At 46.5% G+C, this 13,848-nt stretch overlaps 1 protein-coding gene across 4 annotated transcripts in view; it reads right to left on the bottom strand.

Moving 5' to 3' along the window:
• Positions 1 to 13,848, bottom strand: part of PTPRA (protein tyrosine phosphatase receptor type A) — a 127,663-nt gene that overhangs the window by 99,492 nt on the left and 14,323 nt on the right. For 3 of the 4 annotated variants that reach the window (XM_075752810.1, XM_075752811.1, XM_075752813.1), the window contains exon 2: positions 157 to 293. In XM_075752810.1, the coding sequence (XP_075608925.1) occupies positions 157 to 174 (18 nt within the window). In that variant the 5' untranslated portion in view covers positions 175 to 293. Of the gene's footprint in view, positions 1 to 156; positions 294 to 13,848 lie in introns of those variants that run through there. The other variant, XM_075752812.1, reaches the window with a different exon arrangement.

Genomic DNA, 13,848 nt, shown 5'->3' with positions numbered 1-13,848 from the left:
CAGGGGAATGATGGAGCACAGGTTTCACCACACAGAGAGATGTGAATCCGTGAGAAAGCTGTACACCCAGCACCTCCGAAGGCTGGCGTTCTCCTGCGCAGGTGACAGCAGTACTAACTTCATACCCCAAATGTCTCATTTATGTTTCTACTGTACCTTCAAAGGGACGCTCATTCAACTTTTCACCTCCCCAACGCGACGGTCAAAGCTTTTCCGATTAGTATCAAACCGGGACGATGATGGGTAGTACACAATCAATCCTTATTAAGGCTGATGATTATTCTCGATATGCCCTGTAAGAGAGAAACACCCAGTTAATGGCTTGTGCCAAGACAAGTGAGTCATTTCACATGGATCAGACATATTAAGCAAACAGCCTTCTTATCGCCCCAACTGCTGGAATTTTGTTGTGGATGACTGTGACTGTCCCATATAACTGAGATTGTCCCAGCCACTAACGTAAATCTCCACATCAATTAAGCTATCTAAGTATTACGAGCACAGCTGCAGGTACACCACCTTGCAGAAGGCATGGAGAGGCTGGAGAAGACAACTGAAGACCACAGCAAGGTCTGTGGGAAGGAGCAGGACCCTTGTTAGGTCAGCCAGCGTCAGTGGAGAAAGGGGATAAACCTTTCAACTGTACAAATCCTCCTGGAGGTCTGACACAGGGGAAGGTGCCTTCAAAGCTATGCTCTGCTCATGAAAATGGCTCCGAGCTGGAATTAGGCATGTATCAGATGATCTCCAGGAGCAGATAGGTGGCTCTTCTGGAGTTGTGGGTATGTTAGTGAGGAGGAGAGGAAAACAGTAACTACTTCATCATGTTGGGGGAGAGAGGAGTGAATTATTCCCTTGGCAACCAGCTCAACGGGACCCGGTTATTTTCTCAATTATTCAGTCAAATATATTCAGTTTCTTAGTTATTTTCTGTAGTGCTCCTTCCAGTTTTAGATTTCATTTTCAACCAAATCTTGCCACACTTTCCACACACTGCACAACACAAACAGGCAAGTTGCGTTTTTATAAGGTAAGGCAAGTCTCAAATAGCTAAAACCACCTATGCTGTTAGAACATCTTGCCAAAAGCTGATACTCTTTATTATAATGCTTCATTAGAGCAGTAAAGTGCTCTCATAGGGAGCATAAAGTGCTGTGCACAGCACCCAAACCACCCACCAGCACCCAGGCAGCAAAGCCAGCAGCTGAACCGATGCCCGGGGGCTCCGACAGCAACTCCCAGGTTTGCCCCTGAACACCTTGGTGTAGCCGATGAAGACTCCCAGGCTGCAGAGCACCACTGAAAGAACCAATATCCCCACTCCAACTCAAAGTATTGCAATGACAGCTTTTCTATTTGCATTTGATAAATGGGATGATCAATTTATTTGTTTTAAGTGGTTGTAGAAAGGAGATACGTTCTGCAGACACAGGGAGGAAGCAGCTGGGCATCTTGTCCCTCATGGTGCAGCAACGCTCCCCAGACGCCCCCTCCACCGCTTTGCATTCCCCAACAAATAACGCAGGCTTGCTCACAGCAACGTGGATTCCCGATCCGGCTTTGTAGCAAAACAGGCTCCCTCTAATTATCCCTCAGCGTGACGACATCTAAACGGTGGAACAGGAATACGGCAGAGACTCAAAATGAGAGAGTGTGAAAACAAGACCGTCTCCTTTCTCCATTCACACCGCAGGTCCCAAGCGCACGAGGACACGCTCCCGCCTGAGTCATTCCCAGCAATGCTTCGCAGCCCGGCAGCAACCACAGATATTTTCCATGCAAGTGATTTTAAAAAAAAAAAAAAAAAAAATTTAAAATGAGAGGATAGCAAGAGGAACTTTGGGACTGCAAGGAGCAATGGTGTGATTAGAAGGATCGGGCATGTCTATAGAGTCTTACTAGAAGTAATTTATATGCAAGTAAAACAAATATGCCCCACTTTTCTAGGAAAATGCCAAATTCCATACTGATTTACACGCTTTACAATCTCATTGACTTCAGAGGGATTGCCTGCGGTATGAATCACCAGGCTGTGGCCTCCCAGCAATACAGAATAATCCCTTCATACTCCTCCTTTCAAAAACCCCATCATCCGACCAGGTGCTCCAGCTAAGACCCCATGAGCCAAGCCTCAGCCCTGCGGCGACGCTTCTCCTCTCCCTGGTGAAGCTTGGGGAGGGGGTGAAAGGGAAATAAAAATCCGATGATGGAGATGCCGAGAAGCGAAACCCACGGCGAGCCCGGCTGAGCACGGGGGCGGCTGGGGGGTTATTTGGGGCAGTGCGGGGGAAGAGGCATGAACCCTCCTTCAACCTAATTAAATCCAAATCCAAAAGCCTCTCCGATCCAGGGGCATTAAGTATTTTTGTTAGGAAGGGCAGGGATAAATTAACTCCTAGCTCGGGCCCTAATCTTTTTTCATTGTTGTTTAAATTCTCCCACTTCCTAAGATTTCAGCAGTTCCTCGTGATAAAGAGGAGCTCCAATTTGCCAGCTCATCTGCCCCTTCTCTCCAAGGCACGCAGGCAGATGCTTCCCCCAACCAAGCTCTTAAAAAAATTACACGACCGGCTTCTTCATTTACAAACATCAGTGCAAAAAGGCGACTGCTGACCCCACTCTTCGTTTTAATCACAAGCTGTTATTTACAGTGCTAGCAACGCACTGGGACAGAGCCTAATAAATGTTTAATGGCCCAGTAAACACCAAGGGCTTTATCTACAGCCCCTTTCAAAGCCTGATCAAATATGATAATCCTTTGCACGTCTGTCTGCCACTTCCCTGGCCTCCTGCGGGATGGAAGGAGATGTACACGGCTGCTCTGTATTCAGGCAAGAAAGGGGGGTTAACTATATGGAAAGGAGGGTTAGCTATAGAGAAAGGGGGGTTTAGCTATAGGGATGCGGATGTTTTCCCTGTTTCCACCTCAATTTCTTGCTCCCAGAAGGGCAGGACTATGCACCAAGCTGTCAAACCTCAACTTCCATGTAATATAGAAATGCAGGTGGCATTTGCCTCTAGGATTCAGTAAAGCAGTTATTTATAACAGAAATGTTATACATAGGAAGCATATGGAGCAATATGCAGAGGAAGTTGAGAGAAGTATTGTTTACTTACAGACTGGGTACAGGAAAAATACCTGCACACTTCATAAAGTGCTATAGGAGACTATGAGACCAGAAGTGCTGAAGCTTTTTAGAAAGATTTATTTTAAAAAAATATGGAAACAGGATCAATACTTAAGCAGTTTATATATTGCACAACTTGCACAATGCATAAGATTGCCAAGTAGCTGAAATCTTCACACGCATCTACCCAGGCAAGTGCCGACTTCTGCCAGACCAACCAATTCAGTGCGTGGGGGAGAAAAAACAATTCTTCAGGCAGACAAACCACTTCCTCAGATCTGAAATAGAAGATGTATTTCTCCCCCAATTAGAGCTGTGGGGCCGTTACTCAATATTCCCTCCTCATGCAAGACTGACTTATCTTCTAGACCCTCATATCTCCAAGATGATATTTTAAATGAGTCATTTTGACACATTAAAGCTGAGCAGTTAAGTTTTTATTACGCTATTACACATCGCTGTGACAAGCTTCTCTAAAGACCTGATGCTAAATCACGGTCCAATTACGGGTTGGTAAACTCACACGACCAAGAGATAAACCCAGCAGAAAAAGCCACGAGGAGTTCACAGGCCAGACCTCACCTCCAACGTGGGGTTGCACGGTGGCACCATCCAACTATTCAACACAGGAGCCAGACCTGTTCCGGAGTTTTCAGGACCATAGTCAAGGTTTGAAGGCCCCAAAAATCACGTCCCGGTACTGGTGAGGTCATTTGATACAGCCAAGGCCAACTGACTCTGACACCACCACATCTCGGCTCAGATGATGGGAGACACCTGCTTCCCAGTTTGAGCTGGTCAGACTGGAGGGTCCTTCAACTCCGATCCATGCAGAAGGTGAGGGATCAGGGCAGGATTACGAAAACGGAGGCTGGAGGCCAAAATAAAGGAGCCTGGAGGCAGGGTGTAGCTCAGCTGTGCTGCCGCACACCGGCCCCTTTCCTCCCCTCCACGGGACGTTTTTATTCAGCGTGGCCAGAAGACTCTTGCAGAGGATGTTTTAAAACTCAGAGCTGCCAAAAACGTCAAATTAGAACACAGTGAGAGCTCATAATAAATCCACCCAAGTGAACCGCAGCGCTGCGCGCCCGCTTTTTTGGGTGAAACCAAAAATCGCGAAAGCAAAGATCTACCGGCAATTACACCCAAAACGCTTCCTGTCTTTGCACGAATCTTTGTTTGCTTTGGGTTTTAGCGGTAGATGGGAGCGCAGACTACAATTTGTGGGAGATAGGTTATTGCTGCTAATGCAAAGAGCTTTTTTTCCTTCCCCCCTTAACAGATAAAGAAAGCATTAAAAATGCCACTCTGAAACAGCTTGGTCCTGCATTCACAGATGGTAGCAAAAATTAGCATTATTTATTTGTGGCTTTAGTCACTTTTTAAAAGACAAAACAGATAAAGGGAGAAATGCACCTGAATTAGGACTTCCACCCCTTTCTTTTGCAACTAATACTTCAAAATGCAGCAGGGAAAGAGCGTTTTGCAGAGCTCTAGGAAACCACATTTTGAAAAAATAAATAATACGTTTACCCAAGAAGGAGAATGAAAACGAGCAGAACAATAAGAGTCACGGAAGTTTGCTCTGAGGAGACATCTGGGAAGGTGAAAGGAGGAAACAAGTGAAAGAAAACACACAGAGTAAAGACACAAATTAATCCAAAGCACCAAGAGAAGAATTATTAAGTCATTTTACATCTATACAGCACTACATCCAACAAACAAGATGTGATCATATAGTTCTACATGATTCATAGTCTAGCTGCATTTATAGACACAGTCATATCCCTACAGAGGGCATGGCCCATCCCTGTGTCTCCTGAGGACCTCAACCATCCTGTCTCAGAATCCCAGAGTGGCTGAGGTTGGAAGGGACCTCTGGAGGACATCTGGGCCAACCCCCTGCTCAAACAGGACCACCAAGAGAGCCCAAAACCATGTGCAGACACATTTTGAATATCTCCAAGGATGGAGACCCCACAACTTCCCTGGGCAACCTGTCCCAGTCCTTGGTCACCCTCGCAGTCAACCAGTGTTTCCTGATGTCCAGAGGGACCCTCCTGTGTCTCTGTTTGTGCCCATTGCCCCTTCTCCTGTCACTGGGCACTGCTGGCTCTGTCCTCTTTGCACCCTCCCTTCAGGGATTTATAGACGTTGAGGAGACCCCCCGGAGCCTTCTCTGCTCCAGGCTGAACAGCCCCAGCTCTCTCAGCCTTTCCTCATAGCAGAGATGCTCCAGTCCCTTCACCATCTCCGTAGCCCTTGGCTGGACTCTCTCCAGTCTGTCCATGTCTCTCTCGTACTGGGGAGCCCAGCACCGGACACAGTGCTCCAGGTGTGGCCTCACCAGTGCTGAGCAGAGGGGGAGGACCACCTCCTCCACCTGCAGGCAATGCTTTGTCTAACACAGCCCAGGACACCACTGGTCTTCTCTGCAGCAAGGGCACCTTGCTGGCCCATGGTCAATCTGATGTCCACCAGGACCCCCAGGTCCTTTCCTGCCGAGCTGCTTTCCAGCTGGGTGGTCCTCAGCACATCCTGGTGCCTGGGGTTGTTCCTCCCCAGGGGCAGGACTTTGTACTTCTCCTTGTCGGACTTCATGAGGTCCCTGTTGGCCCATTTCTCCAGCTTGTCAAGGTCCCTCTGGATGGCAGCACGACCCTCTGGAGTATCAGCCACTCTTCTCAGTCAGACGCCAGTTTGGTGTCATCAGCAAACTTGCTGAGGGTGCACTCTGCCTCATCTTCCAGATTATTAATGAAGATGTTAAACAGGACTGGACCCAGTATTGACTCCTGGGGTACAGTGCTAGTTACTGGCCTCCCAATAGACTTCGAGCCACTGGTCACCACCCTGTGGTCCCAATCTTTCAGCCAGTTTTCAACCCAACTCACTGTCTGCTCATCCAGTCCATACAAAAACAGCTTCTCTACGAGGATCTTACAGGAGACAGGGTCTAAGGCCTTACTGAAGTCCAGGTAGACAATATCTACTGCTCTCCCCTCACCTACCGGTCATTTCATTGTAGAAGTTGGTCAAGCAAGACTTCTCCTTGGTGAACCCATGGTGACCACTCCTGATGATTTTCTCATCCATCAAGTGCCTGGAAATGGTTTCCAGGATAAGCTGCTCCATCTCCTACTTGTACTTATAGTTTTGGCTCAAAAAACCTGGAGAATCTCACATTTATCTACTCGGTCTTCTTGAGGGATACTGCTTGATTATTGCAGTGATAGAAATTGCAGGGGAACAACACATGCAAGAAAGAAAAATATTTGTAGATCACTACATAATCTGATATCGTACAGGCAAGCTCATCACCAAAGAGTTTAGTTTAGATGAACAACAAGTAAAAAAGACACAGGGAGCATCAGCTATATAGATGAAAAATGTACATCATTTTCTCCAGTAGTGAAGCCTATCTTCACTGCGATAAACTGCCATTTACTTCCAGCACAAATGGATTACTCATGGACAGAGAAGCCGGGGGCAAAATTAACTCTCGGAGCCCAGCATGTCACAGGAGATCAGATCAAACCCAGCCTGCTCCTTTCCTCCACTGCACGCAGACCAGGAACCTGATGGCCTCTTTGATTGCTTCCATCACCACAACAATTATTTTAATTTTTAGCTTCTTGATTTTGGCAGACACTCTCTTAAAAGCCCAATCAAGAACAATTAAATGCAAGAGTTAAGTGAAATAAGGCGCCAACAAGGTTTGGTGTCTGCCCCTCTTCCCCTAAGTGGGATGGAAGATTAAGTGCTCAGCACACAGGCTCCTGAGAAAGCCTACAAAGGGAAGCAACCTCAGAAGAGATCCAAAAAGCCTTTTTCTTAATAGAAACCATCTAGAACTTGCCAATAAGAAAAGCTAAATCCTGCAAGACCAACAAGATGGAGCTCTGGCTTCAGTTCCTGCTTGGGCTCAGTAGTTCAAATCCACTTCCCCTGCGCCAGGGAGAGCAGCCTAGTCAGCCCATGGTCTTTTCTGTCCTTCCCTGATGATGCTACGATTCTAAGCAGCCAAATATGCAAGTCACTACACCAGAAAGTGCACAGCATAGCAATTAATGGGAAGTTCCAGGCATAGTCCCCTTTCTCAGGACTTTTTGTGTGTTTTATGTTAGATATTCATTGGACTTGAGGAACCCACGAGCACTCGCACTGCATGTGCTGCTGAGAAGAGGGACCAGGACACAATTCCTTCCTTTTATGTTCCGCCAATAAATCATATGCTCCTCCTCTGCATGGATACCCAGGTTTGAGCGGGAAGCAGGGACGCAGCCAGACAGTGCTGCAGGTTTCTTGCCAATGATCAAAGGAATGGGAACCTAACACCTAGACCAGAAGCATCTCAAGGAGCTTCCAGCATTGGCTGCCCAAAGAGCCCAGGTTCCTGGAATCACAGTTCTGATCTTATTTTAATTTTTTAACATTTTTTTTGGTAAAGAACATAGGTCTTCAGAAATCAAAGGCTAACAGCTGTATGACAGTCACATTCACAGTTTTCTACTCATTCATGAATTCAAAAGTAAGGCTAAGCAGATGCACCACTAAGTCCAGTTTCCTTATTTTTGAGAACAAGTATAATTATCCCCAACTTCACAGACACAAGACTCTCCTAGAGAACTGACTTGTCAAACAGTGAGATGACAGAGGCAGCAACAAAAGCCCACTCATCCTACCACTGGTCTCATGCCTTGTAAAATAATTGCCTTCCCACCCAGAACTAAAGGTTACAATTACAGTGAGAATGAGTCAAGCCAGAAAGACCTATTTTAAAGAAAAGGGGGGAAAAATGGAAAAGAGTTTTAATGAAAACATGCAGACAATTGCAAGACAGAAGAAAGGCCTGTTTTTGCATTGCACCTTGTTCGCTCATGCTTTGTCTCAGCTGCCAACTGCAAATTAAATACTTTAGTTAAAACTTTGCTCATCTGGTACCTTTAATACTTAGTCACTAGAAAGTGAACATCTGTTTTGCTTTGAGGCTTTCAGCAATGACTCAATGTTATCTACAGTGTTGGACTGCTGAAGATCGGTATTCCTGAGGTTTTTTTTTTTTTTCCTCTCCCCTAGCAACAGGGCTGCTTGCTTTCACATGGAGGAATCAGCCTCCAAAATTGTGTTACAAAATCGTTAAAGTTTGACACAAGTTGAGGAGGAAGCACAGGACCCAGAGAGATTTCATCCTCATCCGGAAACAAACCAGCTGAGATCTCTACCAGCGCATACCTTTGCCTCGTAGCTCTCTAGGATCGATCCACCGTTCAATCGATCCACCGTTGCAGGGTGATGCACGGCTTTCAGGCTCCGGAGAATCAGCAGTCTCCTGCTGTGTTTACAGCAAGCATAATAACCAGGCCACAATTAAAATGACTCCGGTAGCCCTCTCAGCATGTGCATCCCCCCGAGCCTAAAAGCAATCCCAAAGGTTTATCTGTGATTTAACCTCCCCTGGCTTCAGGCATGGCAGATAGCTCAGCATCACGTATCTTCATCAGCGGTGAAGTACTCGAGGTAGATGCGTAGCTTTAGAAAGAGGATACAGCAGCAGGAAATATCCCTGCACCGAGGGACTCAATTAACTTGCTGATATAAGACACCAGCATCCTGTTAACACGGTAGACACTGTGCACGCACAAAGGCATGCCGCGCCTGGGAAAAGGACTTCAAGGATAACAAATGCTGCATGTATGTGCAAGGGAAGAGCCTGGACACGGTCATAATCTTGTCCTGCTGTATGGAGAAGGGACCTGTGCAATATCCAAGTCGGCTGACAAAACCGATCGTTAACAGCCATATCTCCCCTTAATTTGTGCAGGACCAATCCTGCCGCTCATTCAGTGAACGTATTTTCCCCGGAAGAGTGCTAGACACAAAGCAAATCCACAGAACTGGTGTAAAACAGCCCCACGTGTCTGAAAGGTGGATAGGCAGGCACGGGTTGGCTTTATGAGGTCCCACCTCTCCCACATCAGATGTGGGCACACCACACTCGAAGGGTTTTACAACCCACCTCACCCTCCACATACAGGTAAGGGCGCTGCCATTGAGGATGCAGATGTTAACCCGCTGGGGCACAGAGGTCCAAAGGGAAATCTGGGGAAACCTCAATTCCCAGCTTCCCCCTGAGCACTTTAACCTCCAAAATATTCAGGAAACTCTTAAAAATTAGTGTGCATAGTTACAGCCTAAGACTGTCTGAATAAACATGACAGACCACATCTGAGATGCCTTTAATTCAATACCTCCAACAGCAATCAGCTAGTGCAGGAAGCAAGGTCAGACCCACGCCAGCACGTACCATTTGCTCCCAGAACACTTCCCAGTTTCCAGCACAGACTGTTTCTGCCCAGGGATCTTTGTGCTTTCTTTCAATGAGTTTATCCAGTCACCTTTCCGTTCCACATAAGTTTTCAAGCATCCTACAGCAAGTAACAGCATAGCTTAACACATGAGGTGGAAGTGTTTACAAACACAGCGAACACGCAGGGGAGGAACGTGCTACTAGGAGAGTACCATCAACTCCAAAAACGATGACGACACTGGGACAGTACCATCAACTCCAAAAATTATGATAACCCCAGCTCACAAAGCTCCACTGAGTTCTCACCTCAAAGTTTTTACAGTGTTAATATAGCCCACGACAAACAAGCGTTGCCATGCAAGTCTTAAAGATTCAAACTGCGCTCCTCATTAGTACCTCTGCAGGAAAAGAAGCAGAAGAACTGGTTTGGAAAGAGAAAACGAAAGAAAATACAGATGACTCCGATAACATGCCTAATTAATAAAGCATAAACTAGACGGGCTGGTTCAGTCTGTGCGTCCCATCTGCTTTGACTTCAGTCGGGATGGTTCCCATCTCCACAAGCCCCAGTTTCCATACAGATATTCCCGCGTGCTGACAAGCCAAAGATGTGCCTTCAGTGCCTGGGCACAAACGCTCTTGTATGGTGTTATCGCACACCCTTGCATTCTTCTCTTAGGAAGAAGGGATGAACAACAAAAAAATCTGAGTGCCCTGTATGCAAAGCACGGTCTTGAGACACCGAGAGTTTGGTACGAATTTACCGTAACTTTGTACTCGCCAGTCCTCCACGGCCCCTAGATACTTACTTACCTACCTTTAAAGCCTCAAGCTCATAACAGCTGACATGGTTTATTTTGTTGCCCTTCAAGTGACTTTACAATAACTTGCATGAAGTTCTACAGTGTCAATGCTGATTTATAAAGATTTATTTGTTGAATGACCAAGCAGAGCTCCCTAAAGTCATCAGTTAGAGTTATGATACTAGAAGTTCACGTTCAGGCAAGGTCTTGACCTCTGCACGTTTCTGGTCCTCTTTTTGGAAGCAACAATCAGAGAAGACACATACCATAGAGTCCCAACAATGGCAAACATCCAGATGCTCTCACAAACATGCGCCCTGGCCTGAAAACCTTCAATGAAAAGAAAAGGCGAGTAACAAAATCAACAGGAGCATCTCCATTGCTCCACAGGAGGTCAGCAGCAGAGCCAAGGACAGGACATGGGAGATGGAGAAGCATATCAAGTGCCTGTGGCACCCTGATGAAGCAACCTCTATGACTTAAAATGAAATGAAGAAGAGGTCAGTAGGAGGTGCAGCCAGCATAACGTAGGGATTTTGGCCAGTGTGCCATGAAAAACGCGTATAAATTCAGAAAAGCGGCAGGTCTTCACATACACAAAGTACCATTCCTGTTCCCCCAGGGAAAGAGGAGGAGGGGGAAGATGGTTGTATCCCATATCTGCCTTTTAAGACAACTTCTCCTTAGGTTTTATATCTGTGAGAAGTTTTGAGACTCAGTAGCCAGTGACAGCCAGCAGAGAGTGTAAGGAGCAGAAAACTTGTCCCTCTCAAACTGAGGCAACCCATAGAGGACTTTTTCCTATTTCTCCGTAGTTTAGCACGTTGGAAATACCTGCTTCATCACAGGCAGCACGACAGAGGCAAAGGCTGTTCCTACGGCCATGCACAGGCCTCCAGAATAACAGGAAACTGATGGTCAAGCGATGCCGATAGCCCTGGTGCTTTGACTGCACTAACACCCAGTTGAGAACAGGCTGCCTCACTCACCCCAGTTAAAAACCCAAACACCAACACGAGTCAGTCTGCTGGAGCTGTTAGTTCATTCTTTTCAGGTCTCATTGCTACAGGTGGATTTCATAAAAATGGAAACCTTTCAAGGAGGTTAAATCCTTCAGAAGCAGACAGCAGGCTACAGTCAATTCCAGATAAGCTTCTCCCGTATCACTTCATGCATGTCCAGAGCAGCTGTTGGCACCTTCTCCTGAACAAACCAGCAAGAATCAGACCCTGAAAAGATAGTCTATTATATTCTTTATGCAGCACAGGGGAAGAGGAATGGGACTGAATAAGCAACATCCTATTGGGAAAGTTCATGCCACACCTACGATTGCATACAAGAAAGAAATCAGCGCTCAAGCTAGCCAAACAGGGAACACCAAACCTTTACTAAAGGAAAACCTCAAGTAACTTGGATGCAAATGAGCTCATATCCACTGGGATGCCAAGCCCCTTACGCCATCGTGGTGCTAAATAGCCATTTTCATAAAGGTCTGATCTGCAGTCGGGGCTGGCCAGAGGAAGGACCAGGCAGGATCTCCGATCGCAGAAGCATCCCTCGCCCAAGCCACCGAGCTCCAGCCACGACTTTCCACCGTGTTGGGAACATCCCACCCCTGTGGCTCACTCCACACCCCTCAAAATTCAACAGCATTAAACAGCTGAGATCTTCTGTTTGCAAATCACGGTTGCTACACCACGAATCATGATACATCACAAGTGCAATGTCAAAGGAACAACAAAGCAGTGATGGTGAAATCCAACGGCACAGATTTGTTCTCCAGACTTCTCTCTTAAAGCTAAAGGCAGACAGTGCATGTGGGTGGCTGGAACTTCGTCCCAACCTCAGCTGCACTAGAAAAGTCAAGATCTTGGGCAAATTACTTAAAAGAAAGCAGTTTTCCTCCAGAAACAGACAATAAGTTACCAGTAGCATCCTGGAAGTCTTTCTTCTGACAAGGAACTGGTTACTTAGGAATGGAGCAAACTCAGGTACATGCACAAAATAAAAGGCAGAAGAGAAGTGTAACTGGAACCTGCTGACCATGCTGAGATGGTACGAGGGGCGGGGGGAGGCAGGGGAGATCAGGGAAGCAGCCAGTGCTTCGGAATAGGCACAGAAACAAGTTTCCACGGAAGCATGTTTCTTTAAAGTCAGATGTATTAGATCATCTTGTCCCCTAGAGTATGTTGTTTCCTAATGTTTTGCCCAGACCAATTTCAAATGTCAAAAGCAATGGTTGGATTTGTTGGTTTTGGGTTTGTTTTTTGTGTTTTGTTTTTTTTAAACTACCTTGAGTCCTCACAGAGCCAGTCAAGGATGAGAATTTTAGACTCTGTTCTGTCTTTCACATTACAAACGCAATTATCGCTGTAGCCTGATTACAGAATCTCCTGTCACACAGGTTCTGTAAGAGGCTGAAAGAACAGCTTGCCTTTCAATTAGAGTTAGAAAAATTCATACAAGTCCTTCAGTGCTCAGTGGTCACGTGCGCATGAAATTTAAGAAAGGCACGTGCAGTCCCGAGAGAAGAGCATCCCTTAGAGAGCATACTGTCTTCAAAAAGACCATGATGAAAAGCCCTTGCAAAGTACTTACCCTGAAATACGGACTAGTCTCAAAATAGTCTTATTCCTTTTGCTTTTCAATGCTTTCATCCAGGTAATGCAGAAAAATCTTCACCACAAGAAGGAGATTTTTAGATGCATATGACGGTTTGGGTATGGACAGTCTTGTCCCACCTGGATGCAAGAGGTGTGGGATCGAGCAAATTAATGGATCACACGACTAAAGCTAAGGTTAGTTTGACTCCTCTTCCCAGACATTAAGGCAGTGAGCATCTTGGATTTAGCTCTTGGATAACTGTAAGTGGAAATTAGCACTACAAGCTGGAAACATCTGGATACAGATAGTTAAACAAGATAGGATCGTCAGGTCACATCTGTTTTCCACATTTTCATTTCAGCCTAGCGAGAGGCGAGAGTCAGGCAGTCAGGGCACCATCCAGAGTTTGGAGAAGTTCTGCGGTGCGTTACTCGGGGTCCTCCGAGATGGATGATCACAGGGGCCACTGCCACCGAGCAAGAGCTCCCTTCTCCTCCACCTCCCCACTCCAGGTATTCCCACAGCCGCCCATGCCAGTCTCTGCATCGGCCAGCTCGCCTTGCTAACCTGCCGAAACATCAGCCAGGACAGGGTGCTGTGCCGGGGAGAGCGGTTTTACACCAAGGTAAACAAGCTGATCTGCCATACCCAATCCTCAGATGTGGTCCAACACGCGCACAGAGGAGCGAACAGAAAAATCATGTCTCCAAAACACCACCACCTACATCTTACATCAGCTCATCTCTGCCACATAACAACTAATCAACTCTTCACACCTTAATTTCCTTTTCACATCGGGGCAATAGCCCTCCCTGCTCAACAAAGTACTAACTCCTGAGCCAACGCTGCTGCGCCTGGGCCCCAGAGAACACCTAATTTTGACGAGATGGGGCTTGACCCCCAGTTATTAAGCAGCAAGTGGGAATATTAAGTGCAAATATTAATGGTGAACCAGGCACATTAACCAGGCCAAGGTTAAAGGCAGGGTACAGGATGGGACTAA

This window comes from Balearica regulorum, chromosome 4 (assembly GCF_011004875.1).
Source record: "Balearica regulorum gibbericeps isolate bBalReg1 chromosome 4, bBalReg1.pri, whole genome shotgun sequence".
Classification (NCBI taxonomy): Eukaryota; Metazoa; Chordata; class Aves; order Gruiformes; family Gruidae; genus Balearica; species Balearica regulorum.
Note: the sequence above shows the minus strand (reverse complement) of the source record. Positions and strands in the feature narration are given on the sequence as shown.